The sequence below is a fragment of the Neolamprologus brichardi genome, chromosome 2, assembly GCF_056152115.1.
Source record: "Neolamprologus brichardi isolate AB-2024 chromosome 2, ASM5615211v1, whole genome shotgun sequence".
Classification (NCBI taxonomy): domain Eukaryota; kingdom Metazoa; phylum Chordata; class Actinopteri; order Cichliformes; family Cichlidae; genus Neolamprologus; species Neolamprologus brichardi.
Window position 1 is genome coordinate 26,848,911 of NC_142105.1, and position 25,360 is coordinate 26,874,270.

General features: G+C 39.8%; 2 protein-coding genes and 2 pseudogenes across 6 annotated transcripts; all 4 read left to right on the forward strand.

The window, feature by feature from the left end:
* Window positions 1-429: 429 nt before the first annotated feature.
* pcdh2a1 (protocadherin 2 alpha 1) lies at window positions 430-24,601 on the forward strand. Of its 5 annotated transcripts, none has more exons than XM_087849991.1 (3): window positions 430-3,150; window positions 20,932-20,967; window positions 22,898-24,601. In XM_087849991.1, exons 1-2 carry the CDS (start codon window positions 760-762, stop codon window positions 20,941-20,943), a joined length of 2,403 nt encoding a protein of 800 aa, XP_087706117.1. In that variant the 5' UTR covers window positions 430-759; the 3' UTR covers window positions 20,944-20,967; window positions 22,898-24,601. The 5 variants fall into 5 exon arrangements, with proteins under 5 accessions (XP_087706117.1, XP_087706110.1, XP_087706096.1 ...); XM_087849984.1 differs by lacking the exon at window positions 430-3,150 and adding an exon at window positions 13,255-15,663; XM_006781418.2 differs by lacking the exon at window positions 430-3,150 and adding an exon at window positions 15,676-19,969.
* On the forward strand, window positions 3,264-6,115 carry LOC102796258 (protocadherin alpha-C2 pseudogene; annotated as a pseudogene).
* LOC148106151 (protocadherin alpha-C2-like) lies at window positions 6,863-9,299 on the forward strand. The gene has a single exon (XM_087850004.1). It carries the CDS (start codon window positions 6,863-6,865, stop codon window positions 9,284-9,286), a length of 2,424 nt encoding a protein of 807 aa, XP_087706130.1. The 3' UTR covers window positions 9,287-9,299.
* LOC148106152 (protocadherin alpha-C2 pseudogene) lies at window positions 9,846-12,258 on the forward strand (annotated as a pseudogene).
* Window positions 24,602-25,360: the final 759 nt, after the last annotated feature.

The following is a 25,360-nucleotide window of genomic DNA, read 5'->3' on the forward strand; positions in this document are numbered from 1 at the left end:
GTCACCAACATGAATAATTAGAAAACCATAAACCACAGGAGAATAAGTTGAAAAGTAAATAATCTTAATTGAATTATATTTGTAAATAATCTGCACATTTTCAGTGACATATCGTTTCCACTGTTACATTTTTGAAGCGATTGGACATAATAATCTGCACGCATAAACTTTGTATTAACTATGAATGTAATTTTCAAAATTACTAAATTTAAGCCCACTGAAAGGAAATAAACGAATTTAACCCAAGTGATCCCACCTCATTAGTTGTGATATATATATATATATATATATATATATATATATATATATATATATATATATATATGTGTGTGTGTGTGTGTGTGTGTGTGTGTGTGTGTGTGTGTATAGCAAGGCCTGGCAGTTTATGGTCAGCACTGCATACATACATGAAAAAAGTATGAATCGAAAATAATTTTTTGGCATATCATGTTCAACGTAGTTAGGAAGATCTTGTAAAATCAAAGGGGTGGCGCTATTCTATAACTAAAAAGCCGACACACGGACGTCATGCAAGAACACCGTGGTGGTCTGAGAAAAGAGATAAACAAGCGGACAGCTCCGTAGTGCTGAAGGTCCCCTCCGTGGGGCGCTGGCATTATTTGGACAAGGAAAAGGTCGATATTGGAATGGCTGTTTGCCTGTGATGAAGGACAGAATATCAAAACTGAATATTGCTGGAATCATATACTTTATCGTTCGAAGAGCAATTAACTCACTTAAAGACGGGTTTCCAGAACAATGGGGTTCCATAAGAGGTATGTGCTGCTTGCTGTTATTTTCTCTTTTGTTCGATACACATCGGCCTCAGCGACTCATTATTCAATACCAGAAGAATTGAAAGAAGGATCCGTCGTGGCTAATCTCGCCCCCGACCTCGGGCTGGATGTTAAAACACTGAATCAGAGGAAGATGCGTCTTGATATCATCGCAAACAAGAAATATCTAGATGTGAACAAAGAGACTGGTGAGCTGTATGTTGTTGAAAAGATCGACAGGGAACATATTTGCACGACCAAGTCGTCAGCGTCTTGCTATCTAAGATTAGAGATAATACTAGAAAATCCAGTACGAATATTTAACATGGAAGTAGAAATTCTTGACATGAACGACAACGCCCCGCAATTTCGACGAGAGACTATACATTTAGACATAATTGAATCAACGCCTACAGGAGAAAGATTCTCTTTGAGCAATGCCGTTGATCCTGATGTGGGCAGTAATTCAGTGAAAACGTACCATTTAAGTGAAAGTGAACAATTTACAATTGAAGTTCAGACCGGAAGAGATGGATCAAAGTTTGCGGATTTGATATTAAAACAGACATTAGATCGAGAGCAGCAGGCTGTTCATAATTTGATACTCACAGCTGTAGATGGAGGAACACCTGCTCGCTCTGGCACTGCAAGTGTTATTGTACGAGTTTTAGATACAAATGATAACGCACCCACCTTTGAAAAAGACAATCTGAGTGTTAAAATAATGGAAAACTCTCCGACAGGAAGTCTTGTTGTTCATTTAAATGCAACAGACTTAGATGAAGGATCAAATTCTGATATAACATATTCATACAGTTTATATACGTCAGAAAAAACACAGGAGACATTTAATCTGAATCCTGCCACTGGTGAAATTACAGTTAAGGGAGTGCTGAACTATGAAAATTTCAGGATTTATGATATGGAAGTTATAGCTGCTGATAAAGGAGCCACCAGTTTATCAGGACAATGCACCATACAGATTCTAGTAGAAGACATGAATGATAATCACCCAGAAATATCAATTAAATCATTTCAGAGTCCAGTAACTGAAAACATCAAGTTAGACACAGTGATAGCTGTAGTTAGTGTCAGTGATAAAGATTCAGGTGATAATGGAATAGTTGATCTTCATATTCCAGATAATATGCCTTTCAAACTGAGGGAGTCCTCTGATAACTATTATGAATTAGTAGTGTCAGAGCCATTAGACCGTGAGAAGGTGCCAGAATATGACATCACTTTCACTGTGACAGACAGAGGCTCTCCTCCTTTATCTGACAATGAAACTATGACTTTAGAGCTGCTGGATGTAAATGACAATGTCCCACAGTTCCCCCAGTCATTTTATACTATACGTGTCATGGAGAATAACGCACCTGGGGCCTTGCTCAGCTCACTCACTGCCTTTGACCCTGACCTCCATGAAAACCAATATCTAGTTTATTTCATAATAGAGAAGGAGATAGCCAACACCTCCATGTCCATGCTGTTCTCCATCAATCCAGAGAACGGTAATCTTTACGCACTCAAAACCTTTGATTATGAGATTGAGAAGGAGTTTCTGTTCCACATCGAGGCCAGAGACTCTGGCTCTCCTCCTCTCAGCAGTAACGTGACCGTCCACATCATTATTGTGGACCAGAACGACAATGCTCCCGTTATTGTGTCTCCGTGGCGTGCACACGGCTCTGTGGTGGAGGAAAAGATCCCCAGATCCACTGATAAAGGATCCCTGATTGCAAAGGTGATAGCCTTAGACAATGACTCTGTGCACAACTCTCGGATCACCTACCAGTTTCTTCAGGTGACTGACGCCACCTTGTTTAGTCTGGATCAATACAATGGAGAGATCCGGACTATGAGGATGTTCAGTTACAGAGATCCACGCCACCAGAGACTGGTTGTTGTAGCCAAGGACAACGGAGAGCCTGCTCTCTCTGCTACAGTCACCATCAAGCTGACCACAATGGAGACTGCTGTTAAAGCCTACTCTGACATGACTGAGGAGCCTCTGGAATATGACATCTTCTCAGACATCAACCTGTATTTGGTCATCGGTCTGGGCTCGGTGTCGTTTCTGCTGCTCATCACCATATTGGTCACCATCGTGATCAAGTGTCAGAAACCCAAGCCCAGCAAAGCAGCTCCTCCCTCCAGGAACAGTGTGATCAGTGAGAGGAACTCCACCATTGCAGACTCCACTCTGGTCTCCAACGATGCCTACTGGTACAGTCTGTTTCTAGCAGAGACCAGGAAAGGAAAGCTGGTGGTTAGACAGCCTCTGCCAAAGGGCTCCAGGTACATTGTGTCCAGCATACCGAGAGGGACAGGACTGACAGACACTAGTGACTCAGCAGCCTCTACTCTGCAGGTAGGAATCCAGTGTCCGCCTTTGCAGTAATTTCTCTGCTTTATAAACCTTATTATTTGTATTTGTAACATGTACAAAACAGCGGATTCTCGTTTTACATCGTATACTTTTTCAGGTATATAAATATAATTGACGTTCGTAAAAAGGCAAAATACAATTGTTTTATTATCAAAACTAATCTCACGAAATATAAAATGAATACTTCAATATTTTTTTTTCTTACTTTTTCCCCTTCCTTTAACACAAGTAAAATGTGGTATGATGTTTTCGGTGGCGCTGTTCCGTCCATAAAAGGCCAGCCCATCAACGTAGTCACAATGCTAACTACGTCTTAGCGAATCAGAAAAAGACCAAACAGCTCCGTGGTGCTGAAAGTGCGAAAACGCACTCGCAAACTTTACCGCGGAAAAAATGGTGCGATAAAATTCAGTTTGAACGTGTTTCGAGTAGAATAGGTCTCAGCGCAAATTAGTATTGCTAGAAACGTCAAATATTCCGAGTGAAATAATATGATTCGATACAAAACCAGGGGTGCTTTTGTAACAATGGAGTCGTTGGAAAGGTACGTGCTGCTCAGTCTTTTTCTGTTTTCGATCGCCAATCCACTGTGGGCCTCAGTGACTCATTATTCGATACCAGAAGAAATGAAAGAAGGATCCGTCGTGGCTAATATCGCCACCGATCTGACCCTGGATCTTAAGACACTGAATCAGAGGAAGATGCGTCTTGATATCATCGCGAACAAGAAATATCTGGATGTGAACAAAGAGACTGGTGAGCTGTATGTTGTTGAAAAGATCGACAGGGAATACATTTGCAATACCAAGTCCTCTTGCTATCTAAAACTAGAGGTAATACTAGAAAGCCCGTTACGAATATTTAATATAGAAATAGAAATTCTTGACATGAACGACAACGCCCCGCAATTTCGACGAGACGCCATACATTTGGATATATCTGAAGTCACAGCAAGAGGAGAGAGATTTTCTCTGAGTAATGCAGTCGATCCTGATGTTGGATCCAATTCAGTGAAAACATATTATCTGAGTGAAAGTGAATATTTTAATATAGAAGTTCAGACCGGAAGAGATGGATCGAAGTTTGCAGAATTAATTCTAACAAAGACATTAGATCGAGAGCAGCAGGCTGTTCATAATTTGATACTCACAGCTGTAGATGGAGGAACACCCGCTCGTTCTGGCACTGCCAGTGTTATTGTTCATGTTCTGGACACAAATGACAATCCACCTACGTTTGATAAAGACAATCTGAGTGTAAATTTAATGGAAAACTCTCCAATTGGAAGTCTTGTTGTTCATTTAAATGCAACAGACTTAGATGAAGGATCAAATTCTGATATAACATATTCGTACAGTTTATATACGTCAGAAAAAACACAGGAGACATTTAATCTGAATCCTGCCACTGGTGAAATTACAGTTAAGGGAATGCTGAACTATGAAGATTTCAGGATTTATGATATGGAAGTTATAGCTGCTGATAAAGGAGCCACCAGTTTATCAGGACAATGTACCATAAAGATTCTAGTAGAAGACATGAATGATAATCACCCAGAAATATCAATTAAATCATTTCAGAGTCCAGTAACTGAAAACATCAAGTTAGACACAGTGATAGCTGTAGTTAGTGTCAGTGATAAAGATTCAGGTGATAATGGAATAGTTGATCTTCATATTCCAGATAATATGCCTTTCAAACTGAGGGAGTCCTCTGATAACTATTATGAATTAGTAGTGTCGGAGCCTTTAGACCGTGAGAAGGTGCCAGAATATGACATCACTTTCACTGTGACAGACAGAGGCTCTCCTCCTTTATCTGACAATGAAACTATGACTTTAGAGTTGCTGGATGTTAATGACAATGTTCCACAGTTCCACCAGTCATTTTATACTATACGTGTCATGGAGAATAACGCACCTGGGGCCTTGCTCAGCTCACTCACTGCCTTTGACCCTGACCTCCATGAAAACCAGTATCTAGTTTATTTCATAATAGAGAAGGAGATAGCCAACACCTCCATGTCCATGCTGTTCTCCATCAATCCAGAGAACGGTAATCTTTATGCACTCAAAACCTTTGATTATGAGATTGAGAAGGAGTTTCTGTTCCACATCGAGGCCAGAGACTCTGGATCTCCTCCTCTCAGCAGTAACGTGACCGTCCACATCATTATTGTGGACCAGAACGACAATGCTCCCGTTATTGTGTCTCCGTGGCGTGCACACGGCTCTGTGGTGGAGGAAAAGATCCCCAGATCCACTGATAAAGGATCCCTGATTGCAAAGGTGATAGCCTTAGACAATGACTCTGTGCACAACTCTCGGATCACTTACCAGTTTCTTCAGGTGACTGACGCCACCTTGTTTAGTCTGGATCAATACAATGGAGAGATCCGGACTATGAGGATGTTCAGTTACAGAGATCCACGCCACCAGAGACTAGTTGTTGTTGCCAAGGACAACGGAGAGCCTGCTCTCTCTGCTACAGTCACCATCAAGCTGACCACAATGGAGACTGCTGTTAAAGCCTACTCTGACATGACTGAGGAGCCTCTGGAATATGACATCTTCTCAGACATCAACCTGTATTTGGTCATCGGTCTGGGCTCGGTGTCGTTTCTGCTGCTCATCACCATATTGGTCACCATCGTGATCAAGTGTCAGAAACCCAAGCCCAGCAAAGCAGCTCCTCCCTCCAGGAACAGTGTGATCAGTGAGAGGAACTCCACCATCGCAGACTCCACTCTGGTCTCCAACGATGCCTACTGGTACAGTCTGTTTCTAGCAGAGACCAGGAAAGGAAAGCTGGTGGTTAGACAGCCTCTGCCAAAGGGCTCCAGGTACATTGTGTCCAGCATACCGAGAGGGACAGGACTGACAGACACTAGTGACTCAGCAGCTTCTACTCTGCAGGTGAGGCACTTTTTTGAGACACCCTGATTGGGTATAATATCATTCAGAAAATGTTCATTTTTATTACCCAGTACTGGATTAAATTGCTTTATTCCCAAGCATTAATTTAGAAATGCTCCCTTTGTTTGAGATGCAAATTTTATTAAATGTCATCCTTATTATTCACACTCATGTTGCTCTTTTATATGCAGCACAGTTCAGTGATGTCCTATCCTAAAATCTTTATTCGACATTTAGTTCAATGTAGTTATCTAAAGCAAACGTTTTCCCTTTTTGCAGTTTATATAAAATATTTTGGAAATAAAACGCGGTGTTTTACAGAAAATGATATGAATATATTTATTCTACGTCGTGCAGCGACTCATTCAAGTGAAAATAAAAAAAGTAAAATACTCCCACAAAAACGCATCTTCCACATCAGCCGTGTAAATCATTACCAATAAACTTCCTAAGCATTTATTAGTGTTTAAGTTTAATCTTGGGGCAAGTTAGTAAATTATTTTTGCATTAAAAAAATATTGTGTGATGGCCATTTTATTTCAGGCAGAGGCGCTGTTTCCCAATCTAACTTACGGGACAATAGTGACATCTCGATCGCCACCCCAGTAAAATTTTAAATAAGAGGAAGAGAACGGAAAACGAGCAGCTCCTGGTGGATTTGGATTTCAAGGATTTCCAGACACTGTACTTGCATTTTCGGGGGGAAATTAACTGACGCCTACCTCTTCTTTAAAGCCCACTTATTTTAAATTGCTTAAGAAAAAAACGTCGTAGTAAGAATGAAGGGTTTTGTCTGCTTTGGACACTGGAGAAGGTATGTGCTGATATTCATTCTTCTCGCTTCCAATATAAAGTACACTGCAGCTGTGACACACTACTCTGTTCCCGAGGAACTGGAAGAAGGCTCTGTTGTAGCAAATCTAGCCGGGGATTTGGGAATAGATGTGAAGACACTGGTCGAACGGAAAATGCGTCTAGAGATTATTGCAAATAGAAAATATCTGGACGTGAACAAAGAAACAGGGGAGCTGTACATTGTTGAACGAATTGACAGAGAATCTCTCTGTCCCGCTAAGACGTCATGTTATCTGAAAATGGAGGCAATAATCGAAAATCCCAAAAGAATTTTTTACATAGAATTGGAGATAATGGACATAAACGATAACGCGCCCCACTTCCGAAGAGACACCATAGATTTAGACATTTCAGAAGGGACAGAGGCTGGAGAGCGTTTTTCAGTGAGCAACGCAGTTGATCCAGATGTTGGATCGAACTCCGTAAAAGCCTACCACTTGAGTGAGAGTGATTATTTCACTATCGAAATTCAAACAGGAAGAGATGGATCAAAATTTGCTGATTTGATCCTTACAAAAAAACTAAATCGAGAGGAACGCGCTGCTCATAATTTAATTCTTACGGCCGTAGATGGCGGTATACCGCCTAGTTCAGGAACTGCTACTGTTTTTGTTCACGTTTTAGATACCAATGACAACGCCCCTAAATTTGAAGAAGACAGTTATCAGGTTAGTGTACTGGAGAATTCTCCAGTTGGAAGTATTGTTATTCATCTTAATGCGACAGATTTAGATGAAGGCTTAAATTCAGAAATAGTATATTCATATAGTCTGTATACATCGGAAAAAACACAGGAAACCTTTAATCTAAACCCTACAACGGGTGAGATTACTGTAAAGGGGGTGTTAAATTATGAAGATTTCAGGATTTATGATATGGAAGTTATAGCAACCGATAAAGGGGTTGGTGCATTATCAGGCCAATGTAAAATTAAGATTATTGTAGAAGACATGAATGATAATCATCCACAAATTTCTATCAAGTCATTTCAAACTCCAGTCACTGAAAACATTGAATTGGACACGGTGATAGCTGTAGTTAGTGTCAGTGATAAAGATTCAGGTGATAATGGAATAGTTGATCTTCATATTCCAGATAATATGCCTTTCAAACTGAGGGAGTCCTCTGATAACTATTATGAATTGGTAGTGTCACAGCCTTTAGACCGTGAGAAGGTGTCAGAATATGACATCACTTTCACTGTGACAGACAGAGGCTCTCCTCCTTTATCTGACAATGAAACTATGACTCTAGAGCTGCTGGATGTTAATGACAATGTCCCACAGTTCCCCCAGTCATTTTATACTATACGTGTCATGGAGAATAACGCACCTGGGGCCTTGCTCAGCTCACTCACTGCCTTTGATCCTGACCTCCATGAAAACCAGTATCTAGTTTATTTCATAATAGAGAAGGAGATAGCCAACACCTCAATGTCTATGCTGTTCTCCATCAATCCAGAGAACGGTAATCTTTACGCACTCAAAACCTTTGATTATGAGATTGAGAAGGAGTTTCTGTTCCACATCGAGGCCAGAGACTCTGGCTCTCCTCCTCTCAGCAGTAACGTGACCGTCCACATCATTATTGTGGACCAGAATGACAATGCTCCAGTTATTGTGTCTCCGTGGCGTGCACACGGCTCTGTGGTGGAGGAAAAGATCCCCAGATCCACTGATAAAGGATCCCTGGTTGCCAAGGTGATAGCCTTAGATACAGACTCTGTGCACAACTCTCGGATCACCTACCAGTTTCTACAGGTGACTGACGCCACCTTGTTCAGTCTGGATCAATACAACGGAGAGATCCGGACTATGAGGATGTTCAGTTACAGAGATCCACGCCACCAGAGACTTGTTGTTGTAGCCAAGGACAATGGAGAGCCTGCTCTCTCTGCTACAGTCACCATCAAGCTGACCACAATGGAGACTGCTGTTAAAGCCTACTCTGACATGACTGAGGAGCCTCTGGAATATGACATCTTCTCAGACATCAACCTGTATTTGGTCATCGGTCTGGGCTCGGTGTCGTTTCTGCTGCTCATCACCATATTGGTCACCATCGTGATCAAGTGTCAGAAACCCAAGCCCAGCAAAGCAGCTCCTCCCTCCAGGAACAGTGTGATCAGTGAGAGGAACTCCACCATTGCAGACTCCACTCTGGTCTCCAACGATGCCTACTGGTACAGTCTGTTTCTAGCAGAGACCAGGAAAGGAAAGCTGGTGGTTAGACAGCCTCTGCCAAAGGGCTCCAGGTACATTGTGTCCAGCATACCCAGGGGGACAGGACTGACAGACACTAGTGACTCAGCAGCTTCTACTCTGCAGGTATGGAGAAACAACGAGTGAAATTTTTACACTTACCATTTCTATGGTTTTACTGCTGTTTCTCTGCTTAATCAACACCGTTAACACTGTGTATCCATTATTTTTTAAAACCACTCAACCAAATACCAATAAGAAAACAAAATATGTGTTTATTAATCAAATTAATTATCTTGCTGTGCTTTTTTTTGTTATGTAGTAACTGCAGTTGAATGCTACAAATGATCTATATTTTAGGTAAATTAGGAGGACAGCTGTAGGAGCAACGACACTAATAACTATAACAACTACTTCTGTAAAGCATATCAGCATTATACTTTCGAATTCGGTTAATTCAAGCGAGAGATAACACTACGCGTCGCTCTTTACCACAAAAAAAAATCAGGTTCACGTGACGTCACCATCCAGATAACTGAGGAAAGTAACAGAACCTCCATTTTTACATGGTTCTTTCTTCTAGCAGCCCGAGGTCATAGTATATAACCTCTTTGTTGATTTTCATAGAGGTGTGCTTTCTTGGAACCGAGACATCGACTTGCGCATCCAGAGGCGTTTTATTTGTGAACGAGACGAACTAATAATCATGGATTTTAAATTATGTCATCGCTCTGGGATGAGGTACGTGTCGATGCTCATTTTTTTCTGTGTGGCCGTCTCCGTTATATCTGCTGTTACACACTACTCAATCCCCGAAGAGATGGAACAAGGTTCCGTGGTCGCTAATCTAGCATTGGATTTGGGTCTGGACGCAAAATCACTGGGTAGACGCAACATGAGACTGGATGTCATCGCCAATAAGCGATATCTTGAAATCAATAAAGAAACTGGAGAGTTATTTGTTTCTGAAAAGATTGACCGCGAATACATATGTAACAGCAAGAATCCATCGTGTTTTCTTAAAATGGATGTGACGATCGAAAATCCAATTCGGCTGTTCAACATTGAGGTTGAAATAATGGACATCAATGACAATGCGCCTTTTTTTCGTAGAGACACGATGCATTTAGATATATCCGAATCGACCTCGCCAGGGGAGCGCTTTTCCCTACCTAATGCTGTGGATCCCGATTTCGGTTCAAATTCAGTAAAAAATTACCATCTTAGTAAAAATCAACACTTTGCGCTTGAAATTCAGACCGGGAGAGATGGTTCAAAGTTTGCAGACCTGATTGTGAAAACATCTTTAGACAGGGAGAAGCAGGCTGTTCATAATCTAATACTCACTGCTGTGGACGGTGGAGTCCCCACCCGCACAGGTACAGCCAGCATCATTGTCCGCGTGCTTGATGTCAACGACAACGCCCCTTCTTTTGAAAAAGCAAAATATGTCGTAGATGTGATGGAAAACTCTCCAGTTGGCAGTCTAGTAATTAAACTGAATGCCACTGATTTAGATGAAGGATCCAATTCTGAGATTGTTTATTCATACAGTTTGTATACATCAGAAAGGACCCAAAAGATGTTTAACCTCAATCCAGAAAATGGTGAGATCAGAGTCAAAGAGATGATAAATTATGAAGATTTAAAACTTTATGAAATGGAAATTATAGCTAGTGATAAGGGACCTAACTCAGTATCTGGACAGTGTAAACTTACAATACAGGTGACAGATATGAATGATAATCACCCAGAAATATCAATTAAATCATTTCAAAGCCCAATAAAAGAAGACACACCCATAGACACAGTGATAGCTGTAGTTAGTGTCAGTGATAAAGATTCAGGTGATAATGGAATAGTTGATCTTCATATTCCAGATAATATGCCTTTCAAACTGAGGGAGTCCTCTGATAACTATTATGAATTAGTAGTGTCAGAGCCTTTAGACCGTGAGAAGGTGCCAGAATATGACATCACTTTCACTGTGACAGACAGAGGCTCTCCTCCTTTATCTGACAATGAAACTATGACTTTAGAGCTGCTGGATGTAAATGACAATGTCCCACAGTTCCCCCAGTCATTTTATACTATACGTGTCATGGAGAATAACGCACCTGGGGCCTTGCTCAGCTCACTCACTGCCTTTGACCCCGACCTCCATGAAAACCAGTATCTAGTTTATTTCATAATAGAGAAGGAAATAGCCAACACCTCCATGTCCATGTTGTTCTCCATCAATCCAGAGAACGGTAATCTTTACGCACTCAAAACCTTTGATTATGAGATTGAGAAGGAGTTTCTGTTCCACATCGAGGCCAGAGACTCTGGCTCTCCTCCTCTCAGCAGTAACGTGACCGTCCACATCATTATTGTGGACCAGAACGACAATGCTCCAGTTATTGTGTCTCCGTGGCGTGCACACGGCTCTGTGGTGGAGGAAAAGATCCCCAGATCCACTGATAAAGGATCCCTGATTGCAAAGGTGATAGCCTTAGATACAGACTCTGTGCACAACTCTCGGATCACCTACCAGTTTCTACAGGTGACTGACGCCACCTTGTTTAGTCTGGATCAATACAACGGAGAGATCCGGACTATGAGGATGTTCAGTTACAGAGATCCACGCCACCAGAGACTTATTGTTGTTGCCAAGGACAACGGAGAGCCTGCTCTCTCTGCTACAGTCACCATCAGCCTGACCACAATGGAGACTGCTGTTAAAGCCTACTCTGACATGACTGAGGAGCCTCTGGAATATGACATCTTCTCAGACATCAACCTGTATTTGGTCATCGGTCTGGGCTCGGTGTCGTTTCTGCTGCTCATCACCATATTGGTCACCATCGTGATCAAGTGTCAGAAACCCAAGCCCAGCAAAGCAGCTCCTCCCTCCAGGAACAGTGTGATCAGTGAGAGGAACTCCACCATTGCAGACTCCACTCTGGTCTCCAACGATGCCTACTGGTACAGTCTGTTTCTAGCAGAGACCAGGAAAGGAAAGCTGGTGGTTAGACAGCCTCTGCCAAAGGGCTCCAGGTACATTGTGTCCAGCATACCGAGAGGGACAGGACTGACAGACACTAGTGACTCAGCAGCTTCTACTCTGCAGGTATGACAAAAAAAAGGCACTTAAAGACACTTTCAGCACACGTATATATATAAATCCTTTGTTGCACTTTTATGAACATAGGCATAAAGGAACATGTTGAACAGAAAATTTCAGAATTTTTTTTCTTTTCTTAAAACTTTGACATGTTAAAACCCCACTTATGTCTCCTTTTTAGCACCCAAAGGTGCATCTATTGTGTATAGAAAAATTTCCAAAACTTACAGCTTCAAATTTTAGAAATTTGCACTGAGACATACTGTCTTCATTCTGATTCTGGTCAAAGCTGTCATTTAGATATAAGTTGAGCATTATCAAATTTATATTTATTAAGAGTTGATATTTACTACCTTTGCATTTTTTGGATAACACTTAAATATGGATGGATTATAATAATTTCTCGAAATTTAACTAAATGAATTCCAGAGGCCCATCACTTACACCAGAAAGTCATATTAAATTGTTTGGATTGTATTTTTCAGAAGTCGCTGATTGAAAGCCTAATGCAGAGTCATTTGTTGTGTCTTTATGTTTTACATGATGCAATTTAGCCTATGTTTAAATAAAATTATATATCATTATAACAAACACAAAGAATAAAAACTACAGTGAGAAAACAGAATAAACAGGAAGTATATTCGGAGTATGAAATTCAAATCTTAAAGCAGGCAAAAACATAATTAAAGTATTTCATAATATTATTGTTTTTTGTTTTTAATAAAAATAAATTTCTAGTTAGTTACGACTCGGAAAAATTCTCTAAATACTGTTGATGGCGCTGCTCTTCAGTAAAACCTAATCACAAGTGACGTCATAATTCTCACGATACTTCATTGTAGGCGTTGTAGACGGCATATTTACACCAGGCTCGGAAGACAGCGGCATAAAGATATTTTCTCCAGAAATTACCGTAGGCTATTGGCTTTCGTCAGAGATTTGAGGATTACTTCACCTTGTCCGAACATAGAAGAAATTAAAAGATTTTAAATACGCATTCTTTTCCTCAATGGCTCACCGTAATCTCAAGTGTTCCCGAAGATGGTATGTCTCAGTATTTCTTTTTCTTTTTCCCATCATGAATCCGGTATCGACAGTCACCCATTATTCGGTTCCCGAAGAAATGGACGAAGGTTCTCTTGTTGCGAATTTAGCAACAGATTTGGGATTAGATACAAGAAGTCTGAGTAACAGAAAAATGCGCGTTGACGTTGTAGGCAATAAAAAATATCTTGACATCAAAAAAGACACAGGAGAGCTCTTTATTCTGGAAAGGATAGACAGAGAGTTTTTATGTCCTCTAAAGACCGCCACGTCTTGCTTTCTTAAATTAGACGCTTCCGTTGAGAATCCAGTGCGAATGTTTAACATTGAGGTGGAAATCGTGGACATTAATGACAACGCTCCACATTTTCGGAGGGGGACGATGCATTTGGACATTTCTGAATCAAGTCCAGTGGGGGAGAGATTCTCACTGAACAATGCTGCAGACCCAGATGTTGGAACAAATTCTGTGAAAAATTACCATCTGAGCTCAAGTGAACATTTCTCAGTTGAAATTCAGACCGGGCGAGACGGGACAAAGTTTGCAGACTTGATTTTAAAAAAACCTTTAGACAGGGAGAAGCAGGCTGTTCATAATCTAATACTCACTGCTGTGGACGGTGGAGTTCCCACCCGCACAGGTACAGCCAGCATCATTGTTCGCGTGCTTGATGTCAACGACAACGCCCCTTCTTTTGAAAAAGCAAAATATGTCGTAGATGTGATGGAAAACTCTCCAATTGGCAGTCTAGTAATTAAACTGAATGCCACTGATTTAGATGAAGGATCCAATTCTGAGATTGTTTATTCATACAGTTTGTATACATCAGAAAGGACCCAAAAGATGTTTAACCTCAATCCAGAAAATGGTGAGATCAGAGTCAAAGAGATGATAAATTATGAAGATTTAAAACTTTATGAAATGGAAATTATAGCCAGTGATAAGGGACCTAACTCAGTATCTGGACAGTGTAAACTTACAATACAGGTGACAGATATGAATGATAATCACCCAGAAATATCAATTAAATCATTTCAAAGCCCAATAAAAGAAGACACACCCACAGACACAGTGATAGCTGTAGTTAGTGTCAGTGATAAAGATTCAGGTGATAATGGAATAGTTGATCTTCATATTCCAGATAATATGCCTTTCAAACTGAGGGAGTCCTCTGATAACTATTATGAATTAGTAGTGTCGGAGCCTTTAGACCGTGAGAAGGTGCCAGAATATGACATCACTTTCACTGTGACAGACAGAGGCTCTCCTCCTTTATCTGACAATGAAACTATGACTTTAGAGCTGCTGGATGTTAATGACAATGTCCCACAGTTCCCCCAGTCATTTTATACTATACGTGTCATGGAGAATAATGCACCTGGGGCCTTGCTCAGCTCACTCACTGCCTTTGACCCCGACCTCCATGAAAACCAGTATCTAGTTTATTTCATAATAGAGAAGGAGATAGCCAACACCTCCATGTCCATGCTGTTCTCCATCAATCCAGAGAACGGTAATCTTTACGCACTCAAAACCTTTGATTATGAGATTGAGACGGAGTTTCTGTTCCACATCGAGGCCAGAGACTCTGGCTCTCCTCCTCTCAGCAGTAATGTGACCGTCCACATCATTATTGTGGACCAGAACGACAATGCTCCAGTTATTGTGTCTCCGTGGCGTGCACACGGCTCTGTGGTGGAGGAAAAGATCCCCAGATCCACTGATAAAGGATCCCTGATTGCAAAGGTGATAGCCTTAGATACAGACTCTGTGCACAACTCTCGGATCACTTACCAGTTTCTACAAGTGACTGATGCCACCTTGTTCAGTCTGGATCAATACAACGGAGAGATCCGGACTATGAGGATGTTCAGTTACAGAGATCCACGCCACCAGAGACTGGTTGTTGTTGCCAAGGACAATGGAGAGCCTGCTCTCTCTGCTACAGTCACCATCAAACTAACCACAATGGAGACTGCTGTTAAAGCCTACTCTGACATGACTGAGGAGCCTCTGGAATATGACATCTTCTCAGACATCAACCTGTATTTGGTCATCGGTCTGGGCTCCGTGTCATTTCTGCTGCTCATCACCATATTGGTCACCATCGTGATCAAGTGTCAGAAACCCAAGCCCAGCAAAGCAGCTCCTCCCTCCAGGAACAGTGTGATCAGTGAGAGGAACTCCACCATTGCAGACTCCACTCTGGTCTCCAACGATGCCTACTGGTACAGTCTGTTTCTAGCAGAGACCAGAAAAGGAAAGCTGGTGGTTAGACAGCCTCTGCCTAAGGGCTCCAGGTACATTGTGTCCAGCATACCGAGAGGGACAGGACTGACAGACACTAGTGACTCAGCAGCTTCTACTCTGCAGGTATGGGAAAAGTTTACATTCAGCATTTATTTATACTGATGTACTCTGTCAATGTCCACCCCTCCGCTTACAAGTGATCAGTGTTGGACTGAATCATTAATTCAGCTTTGGAATTTGAATCCATCCCAGTCCAGTCAGTTTACTTAAATCTACCGACCTCTATTTGTTTTTTAATTGCTATATTTGGTATTTGGGTCAATAAGCAAATCAGAGTTTCTCTCCATCATCATTAGTGTGGTCAAAGGAATAACTTTGTTAATCTGACTAGATATCTACTAAAGGAATATTTGTTGGAAGAATGAAAAATAGCTTATTGTTCAACTGTACATTTTGTGTGTACAGTTTTTCTTTTTAAAGAATTACACTCAAAACATGTAACAAAGGAAGATGACAGAGTAACAGCACAAAAGTTGTCTAAAAAGAAAAAATAGACATGTTTTGAGGAAATTAAATGTGTCATAAATATGATATTTACATTTTGTTTAAATACGTGAAATATTCTGACCATATAGCAACACACCTAATGGTGAAACCTGTCCACTATAATTTTTGGGAGGAAACTTCTACACAGTATAAATGCAGAACCACAGAGACTTACAAATGAACCTATGTGAGAACTGAGTTTTTAAGTAGGCTGTGCCAATAGAGGCAAGGTCCAAAACTCAGTAGAAACACTGCAAATAGAGTGCATAAAACCACAGACAGTAACATGCCCCCCCCTTCCCAAAGATAAGAAAATATTACATAGTCAGTTCAAGCGTTCAAATAAATATGTTAATAATCGAGCATGCACGAACATTTAAGAACGAAAACCTTCATATATACACGCACTGAAACTGTAGATAAACTACAAAAATACAGACATGCTTGGTGTGTTTGTTTAGTTTTGTTGACTGGTCTGATCACTAACTGACACTTAGTTTTCTGTACTTGGCTGAAATTATTCTTATTGTTGTTGTTGTTATTATTCTTATTCTTATTCTTATTCTTATTCTTATTCTTATCTTAACTCTTTCCATTGTCTCTTTGAGTGCACGCTATATCGAGTAGCTTGCCTAAATTTTATGTGTAAAGTAGCAAGCATGCATTGTGTACCTTACCAATAGCGAGAGCAAACACTCTTTAGGTGAGTGTGACAAAGACCCGGGTGATGCATACAGTTTATTAAATCGCAATAAAGTTTTATGGCACAAAACATGTAATATAATTTTAGCGCCGTTTCAAAAATAGATGTGTCTTGCAATTCAACCGGCCTTTATATCATTCCTTAGGCACTGAAAACAGACAGAAAAGACGGGAAAATCGGTAGCACATCATAACAGAGTAACCGCCATTCGCAATGCGCAGTGATACATTTGATGTCATTACTTGTCCAGTACTGTTTCACGCATCAGCACAGGAAACCTCGCACTCCGCCAGGCAAACGGGATACTGTGTTACAAACTCGCTGTTTTCTTCATGATAGTTGCGTAATAAAGAAAAAAGTGCGTGAAGAAATGGAAAAATGCCGAAAACTGGGAAGTACTTCGTGTGCAATCACTAATTCACGTCCCAGTTCGCATCAGCAACTTCTTAAACGGAAATTGAGACGCCCTGATTCTGTTGTTATTTAATAAAAATAACTGTATTTTATTTTTATGGGTTTTTTTTATTGAAAAAGTTGCGCAATTGTTTCCGCCGCTGTTTTGCAGAAAAACACACCCATTAGTGAGGTCATCGATTTCACGTAAATTTATTGGAGGAAGGAGAATAGGTGGTCCCATTTAAAATCTACGTCACTCGTGAGGAAGAAACATTTTCTCTGATGATGTCCGTTTCGTGTGTTTAGTCAACAAGAGGACGATTTACATGCGTTTCCGCACATTTCAAGGTGTTTCAGAGTTACGGAAGCTTCACGATGATGCACCATCTCAAACAGTCATGCGGGACAGGGTACGTTTCCCTGATTTTCTTTCTTTCTGCTATCGTGAATACTGCGTCTTCAATCACCCATTATTCTATTCCTGAAGAAATGGAGGAAGGTTCTGTCGTTGCAAATTTAGCAACCGACCTGAGGTTAGATGTGAAGACACTGAATGAAAGAAAAATGCGCGTCGATGTAGTAGCTAACAAAAAATACCTCGACATTAACAAGGTAACTGGGGAGCTGTTCATTTTAGAAAGGATTGACCGTGAGTTTTTGTGTCCATTGAAGACAACATCATACTGCGTTCTTAAATTAGACGCTACTATCGAGAATCCTGTGCGGATGTTTAATATTGAGGTGGAAATAACGGACATTAATGACAACGCTCCACATTTTCGGAGGGGGACGATGCATTTGGACATTTCTGAATCAAGTCCAGTGGGGGAGAGATTCTCACTGAACAATGCTGCAGACCCAGATGTTGGAACAAATTCTGTGAAAAATTACCATCTGAGCTCAAGTGAACATTTCTCAGTTGAAATTCAGACCGGGCGAGACGGGACAAAGTTTGCAGACTTAATTTTAAAAAAACCTTTAGACAGGGAGAAGCAGGCTGTTCATAATCTAATACTCACTGCTGTGGACGGTGGAGTTCCCACCCGCACAGGTACAGCCAGCATCATTGTTCGCGTGCTTGATGTCAACGACAACGCCCCTTCTTTTGAAAAAGCAAAATATGTCGTAGATGTGATGGAAAACTCTCCAATTGGCAGTCTAGTAATTAAACTGAATGCCACTGATTTAGATGAAGGATCCAATTCTGAGATTGTTTATTCATACAGTTTGTATACATCAGAAAGGACCCAAAAGATGTTTAACCTCAATCCAGAAAATGGTGAGATCAGAGTCAAAGAGATGATAAATTATGAAGATTTAAAACTTTATGAAATGGAAATTATAGCCAGTGATAAGGGACCTAACTCAGTATCTGGACAGTGTAAACTTACAATACAGGTGACAGATATGAATGATAATCACCCAGAAATATCAATTAAATCATTTCAAAGCCCAATAAAAGAAGACACACCCACAGACACAGTGATAGCTGTAGTTAGTGTCAGTGATAAAGATTCAGGTGATAATGGAATAGTTGATCTTCATATTCCAGATAATATGCCTTTCAAACTGAGGGAGTCCTCTGATAACTATTATGAATTAGTAGTGTCAGAGCCATTAGACCGTGAGAAGGTGCCAGAATATGACATCACTTTCACTGTGACAGACAGAGGCTCTCCTCCTTTATCTGACAATGAAACTATGACTTTAGAGCTGCTGGATGTTAATGACAATGTCCCACAGTTCCCCCAGTCATTTTATACTATACGTGTCATGGAGAATAATGCACCTGGGGCCTTGCTCAGCTCACTCACTGCCTTTGACCCTGACCTCCATGAAAACCAATATCTAGTTTATTTCATAATAGAGAAGGAGATAGCCAACACCTCCATGTCCATGCTGTTCTCCATCAATCCAGAAAACGGTAATCTTTACGCACTCAAAACCTTTGATTATGAGATTGAGAAGGAGTTTCTGTTCCACATCGAGGCCAGAGACTCTGGCTCTCCTCCTCTCAGCAGTAATGTGACAGTCCACATCATTATTGTGGACCAGAATGACAATGCTCCAGTTATTGTGTCTCCGTGGCGTGCACACGGCTCTGTGGTGGAGGAAAAGATTCCCAGATCCACTGATAAAGGATCCCTGATTGCAAAGGTGATAGCCTTAGATACAGACTCTGTGCACAACTCTCGGATCACCTACCAGTTTCTACAGGTGACTGACGCCACCTTGTTTAGTCTGGATCAATACAATGGAGAGATCCGGACTATGAGGATGTTCAGTTACAGAGATCCACGCCACCAGAGACTGGTTGTTGTTGCCAAGGACAACGGAGAGCCTGCTCTCTCTGCTACAGTCACCATCAAGCTGACCACAATGGAGACTGCTGTTAAAGCCTACTCTGACATGACTGAGGAGCCTCTGGAATATGACATCTTCTCAGACATCAACCTGTATTTGGTCATCGGTCTGGGCTCGGTGTCGTTTCTGCTGCTCATCACCATATTGGTCACCATCGTGATCAAGTGTCAGAAACCCAAGCCCAGCAAAGCAGCTCCTCCTTCCAGGAACAGTGTGATCAGTGAGAGGAACTCCACCATCGCAGACTCCACTCTGGTCTCCAACGATGCCTACTGGTACAGTCTGTTTCTAGCAGAGACCAGGAAAGGAAAGCTGGTGGTTAGACAGCCTCTGCCAAAGGGCTCCAGGTACATTGTGTCCAGCATACCCAGAGGGACAGGACTGACAGACACTAGTGACTCAGCAGCCTCTACTCTGCAGGTATAGGTCCTTAATGTTTTTGCATTTTCAACAAACTCTTTTTAAAAAAGGATACCTCCTACTTATTACAATTTCTTGTTTAACAAACTCCAAAGTGAAAAAAAAATGTAAACCTTTAATCGCTGGTACATAGTTGCAATATCTGCAATGGAAATGTTTTTCTCTTTGCATGAGAGACATTACAACCTTTAGAAAATGACTACAGATTTAAAAAATGCCAACAATAATGTTTCACATGTGTGAAACCCAAATACTTTTTTGCTCTGGTGTCAGTGTGTTTCGTTTTATGTTAATTGGTCACAGGCACATGAGCAAAGGTATGCGATTCAAATAAGATTTATTTTAAAACAAACAGGAGAAATACATTTTGAGATCAGATAGGAGTGGGACTTTGTTTGTAGGTTTTGAAATAGTTATATTGTCCTCACTATTTTGTTTTGTTTGTTTGTTTTTTGCTGTTGATGACATGACCTTTCAACATGAAGAAGATACAGAATATGAGATTGCTGGTCATCAGAACAACTTCAAACTCAAGTCTGCACTATGTTTGCAGGAAACTATGACCTTAGGGCAGGCAGTTAATCTCCAGTAGTTGAGATGAACAGGTTTTGAGATAAGAAACAGAAATCTCTTAATTTATTGGTTAGAATAAATAACCTAAATATGATACAATTTTGCCATTATTCTATGTCATATCTGTCTGTCTGTCTTTCTTTCTTGGTAAGTATGGTACTCTAAATGTAAAACTGTGTTTTGACCTACTTCTGTAGCACACATTGTAACAGTATTTCCTTCTAAGGTTCACACTAACATGCTTATTCTGTGCTATTTATAAGTCATAACATTCAGTTTATAGTGCCAACTCTGTGATCACTGGATTCATACACACATACACAAAGAATCCTTCTGTGCTTGTACTGACCTGACCACTGAATTGCTTTTTTTTTCTCCCCACTCTAAAGTACCCTAAATGAAGGAAGTCCGCTCTGCAGTTGGAGGTATGCAGAAGTCTCACTCCCCCGCCCTGGATAACTTTTCTATTATTTATTACAGAACTATTGTTTCAATTGATTTTGTGTTTGTTTTGTTCTCGGTGGATGTTAGTATTATGCAGTGTCTTGTATTTCATTTTCTTTGAGGAGGAGATGTTTTTTTTAACTGGCTAAAGATCACTTGACTTACTTAACATTACATGCATTTTGCCACTTTTGTGTCAGCTTTAATGCTTACAGTCTCATCCATTAGGCCTAATGAAAGCTTCTTATACAGTCTAACCAGCACAGTGATTAACAGCATGCTAATATATTTGAGTACTATGTTTTCTCCCTTAATACTTTTATATTATTTTGGTGCATAAAACATTACTATCATGACCTTTATTGACCTCAGACAAGAAAAAAGATTAAACAAAAATAATCGTAATGGCTTACAGTCTTGCTTATATTTCAGCGAATACAGTCATCCAAATTAAGTAGTATTAAATTAGTATTCCTGTCATAGTCATTGCTTTTGGTGAACAAAGTGACAATCATGTTGAGAAACTAAACAAAACAAAAGAAACCAAAGCAAAACAAACAAAAAAACCCTTCACTTCAGTCAACACTGTTGTCATTTGCTGGCTTAGGTTCTGGCCTTTGCTGTTACAGGTTTTTCTCAGTTGCTTTGGTAGATTTCTCAAAACATTTTCAACACTCTCTGCATTGAAGATTAATTACCAAGAGCAGCACATGCATGCAGCAAACAAATAAACCCTACAGTAAAGAGGCTGTAACTCACTCAAAACCTATGTGAAAATTAACTTCACGTGCTAGCAAAAATACCTCTGACATCAACATGAAAAGTGTGAATCAGGGATATTTTGACCGAAGACAGTGGGTTGTTATTTTGAATTTCCTCACTTCTAGTCTTTTCCTCCAATTCTTTTCACTTTGTATCAAAGTGAAAATTCTGTGTTTGTAATGAACCACTTACATTTCCATGTAGTGTGAGGGTAAACTATGTTTTTCCTGCAATTGTCACAATATAAACTATACTAAATGGGGGGAAAAAAACAAAAAAACTCTGGCCCCAGGTTTTCATACTTCACATATTTTTCTGACAGCTCAGCTCCATTTTTTTTTTTAAGTTTAAGGTTTCATACTTGTAACATACACCTATAATAGAGTTTAAGATTAAAAACTATTCCATGGAGAAAAAAGAATAATTTATATTGACGACAAAGACAAATGCAACCCATGAGCATTCAAATTGTCTAGACCTGCTGAAAGATTTACAAATTTAAAGAATAATGAATTTTTTTCCTTATGCTGTGGATGAGCAACACAGTGCTGTGAATGATTCTGTATATTGTTTTGACAGCATTAACTCTAATTCAGGAACTGAGCCTAAGCAACTGAGAAAAACTGAAATATATGCCAAGAAAAAATGCCCTTAATTGAATCACTATGTTCTCAAAAGAATGGTGTGTGTGCATGTCTGTTCATCCCCTAATAATCCATCACTTATATATTAGGACTTTTTCCTGTTTTTGAATGTTTGTAAGTGGAATTGGGCTGTGCTGTTAAACCGGTGATTCTACTAAATGTTTCTGACTTCACAGAATGACACGTTTGAATATGAATGACACAATGTCTGTTGTAGACTGAATTGTGACCTAAATCTTTGTGCAGGAGACGCGCAAAGAGAAACCGGTCACCCAGTTACCTAGCAACCACTCTCCTTCACATAATTTTGCAGCATGGTATTCATAGATCTGCCACCTCCCCACTACATGTTCAAGGATCCGCCCAATCCCTCAACCCAGTCTGTCCTCTGCTTGAAGCCCTGTATAAGCGACAGACGTCGGCTGCATGAGATGTGTCAGTTTGCCCAGTCCCAAGTGCTCTTGTTCTTTTTTTGAAATTTGTCTAATTTTCATCTCATTGGCAGGCATCCACAACCAGCAGCAGCAGTTCCACATAAGACCCCCATCCACCTGCAGCGTACAGGATTAACACTGACAAGAATGGCTTCACAGAGGAAAGAAGAAACCTCTAACCATACACCCCCCTCCAGGTCTGCCCTGCTGAGTCTGTAAAAACATGGCCCAGCGCTTTATCTTTGAACCCATGAAAAGCCAGTCAGCAATGCATCCCTGCCCATTCAGTATGCATGATAAGACAGCATGGTTTCAACTGTCATATGTTAAAAATAAAATTTCAAGAGGAGATGCAATGAAATGGACTATCTGAAAAACTGTGCCAGTGGATATTAAAAGAAGCCACAACAAAGAGCAAAAAAGTGGACATGGAAATGTTGAAATGCCTTGAAAATACACACTCTCTCTCTTCAAAAAATGAAACACATAAGATATCATATTTTTAACTGCTCTGCTTTGTCTTGGTCTACTACAGCTTTGTTGTATGATAAATAGGGTAACTAAGGCGTGAAATAGCACAATTAACTACACATCAGAAAAGCACCAACCTACAGTTTTAATGTATGAAATAAGAGAAAATCAGTACTTTGTAAATGTGGTAACTTTGAGTACTTTTATGTTTTGTACTTGACTTTGTGCTTTATATGTGAACTAGGCCTGAAGATACTGTATGACTTAGAGTGCTGAGAGATAAGATCAATAAGTGTACAGAACAGAAAAGATCAAGGCCTTTAGCCATTATGCCTTTAAGTTGTTTTTGCATGGAAGAATTCAAGTACTTTTGACAGCTTTAGTTATTTTATTATATTAAGCAACATTTTTGCAGTTAAGTCTCACTGTTTCACTTGATTTTTCCGAACAATATGGAACGATTTTAATGGGACAATAATGGCAGTAAATCAGTATAACACCTTTTAATCATGATGTCCTAAGAGGTTTAGAAGATGTCAAACAAAATCTATAAAACAGCACAATGACATTGTTTTGGACTCAGAAAACGATTTAACCAAAGCCTAAATTAAAATGTGCAGTGTCGCTTATTATTTATTTTATGTGCTCCTCTAGAATGAGGCTTGGATTTTAAATGCAACACAAGTGAATACAGTGAGCCTTTAGCACTCTGTACAGTATATGCACCACAAACATGAACATGTACAGTCACCTGTCAATGTCTAGATCCAAGTTCTGGCTGTTCCTTCATTTTGATGTCTTCTGCAGTGTTTAAAACCGAAGAACCAAACATGTTCGTTTAATCCTTACACTTCAGAAACAATGTTGTTATGGTTGATTTCACTCAATGAAAGCTGTTCTAATGTTTATCACTGACTAACTGTATGTATATGGATATGCATATGCAGCACCTAATCTAGGATACAGATATAATTCATATATACAGTATCTCATTTGTATGTATCTATGAATATGCCTTTCATTTTCAGTACCAGTGCTTTTTCAACTTTTAATGTGAAAAAAGTGGAACTCCTGTGCCATAAGATTTATGACCCCAACTAGTATGTTTAGCACAGCTCATAAAGCATTACTTTTAAGAAGCTCAAATATCTTAAAAACATATGCAGTAAGGGCCTTTGTACAGTGGTACTTTTATGGTGCAATATATGGTAATTTGTGTAATGTGAGCTAACTGTGATCTGTGGTTTGGTCTGTAAGATTCATTAAATACGAAACAGAATAAACTAAAAGGCATTTAGTACTCATTTTGGATAGCTGGATTATTTAATAATTATTTCAAATGTAATACATTTTAAGCAATACTTGTCTAACCATCTAAATAGATAGTATCAAGAGAGAGAGACATACACACTCATCTGTTATAATAAAAATGCATTAAAACGCCAAAGTTCAAGTTCCTGTCCCATCTTTGTAAACTTGTCAACCAACTCAGTCAAGTTTCTCTACAGTAGAACCTGCTTGTATTAATACTTATTGAATTGACTGTATTAATTTCAGATTTATTTACTTTATTAAGATATTTGCTCTTTCACATTTTATTTTACCATTCTATTAAATTAATTATATATTTGTTGCTTTTTCACTTATTTTAAAGAAAAAAAAATCAGTGGCTTATTAAGACAGGTTTAGTAACAAAACCCCATCTTTTCACAAGACAATGTGGGAGGATATTCTACAGATAAGTTTTGCAGTCATTCTTTCACTGTCTCATTTGCTTGCAGTTCAGTTTCCACAAAAACTATAAAAGCATGGTAAAGTTTGCACACAGTGCTGTTTCTGTTTCTGTAGGCTGCTAAGACTTTTTTTATTTGTTAGTTTTTCTTATCCCTAATATGGATGGTGTGAAGAAAAATATCATGAATGCGAGTACCAACAAGACAAACAAAATCTAAAAAAAAAACCCTCCTAAAGTAAACCATATACATACAGTTCCACAAAAATCTCCCTTCTAGATCTGCTCTCCTTCAAGATCTGAAGTTTCCACCACTAGAATGTAAGTATGG

Bases quoted from the DNA above. Each gene is read 5' to 3' on its own strand.
- LOC148106151 (XM_087850004.1), top strand. From the start codon at position 6,863: ATGAAGGGTTTTGTCTGCTTTGGACACTGGAGAAGGTATGTGCTGATA.
- pcdh2a1 (XM_087849970.1), top strand. From the start codon at position 13,255: ATGGCTCACCGTAATCTCAAGTGTTCCCGAAGATGGTATGTCTCAGTA. The intron at 15,664-22,897 runs GTATGGGAAAAG...TCTCATTGGCAG, and splicing joins CAGCAGCTTCTACTCTGCAG to GCATCCACAACCAGCAGCAG.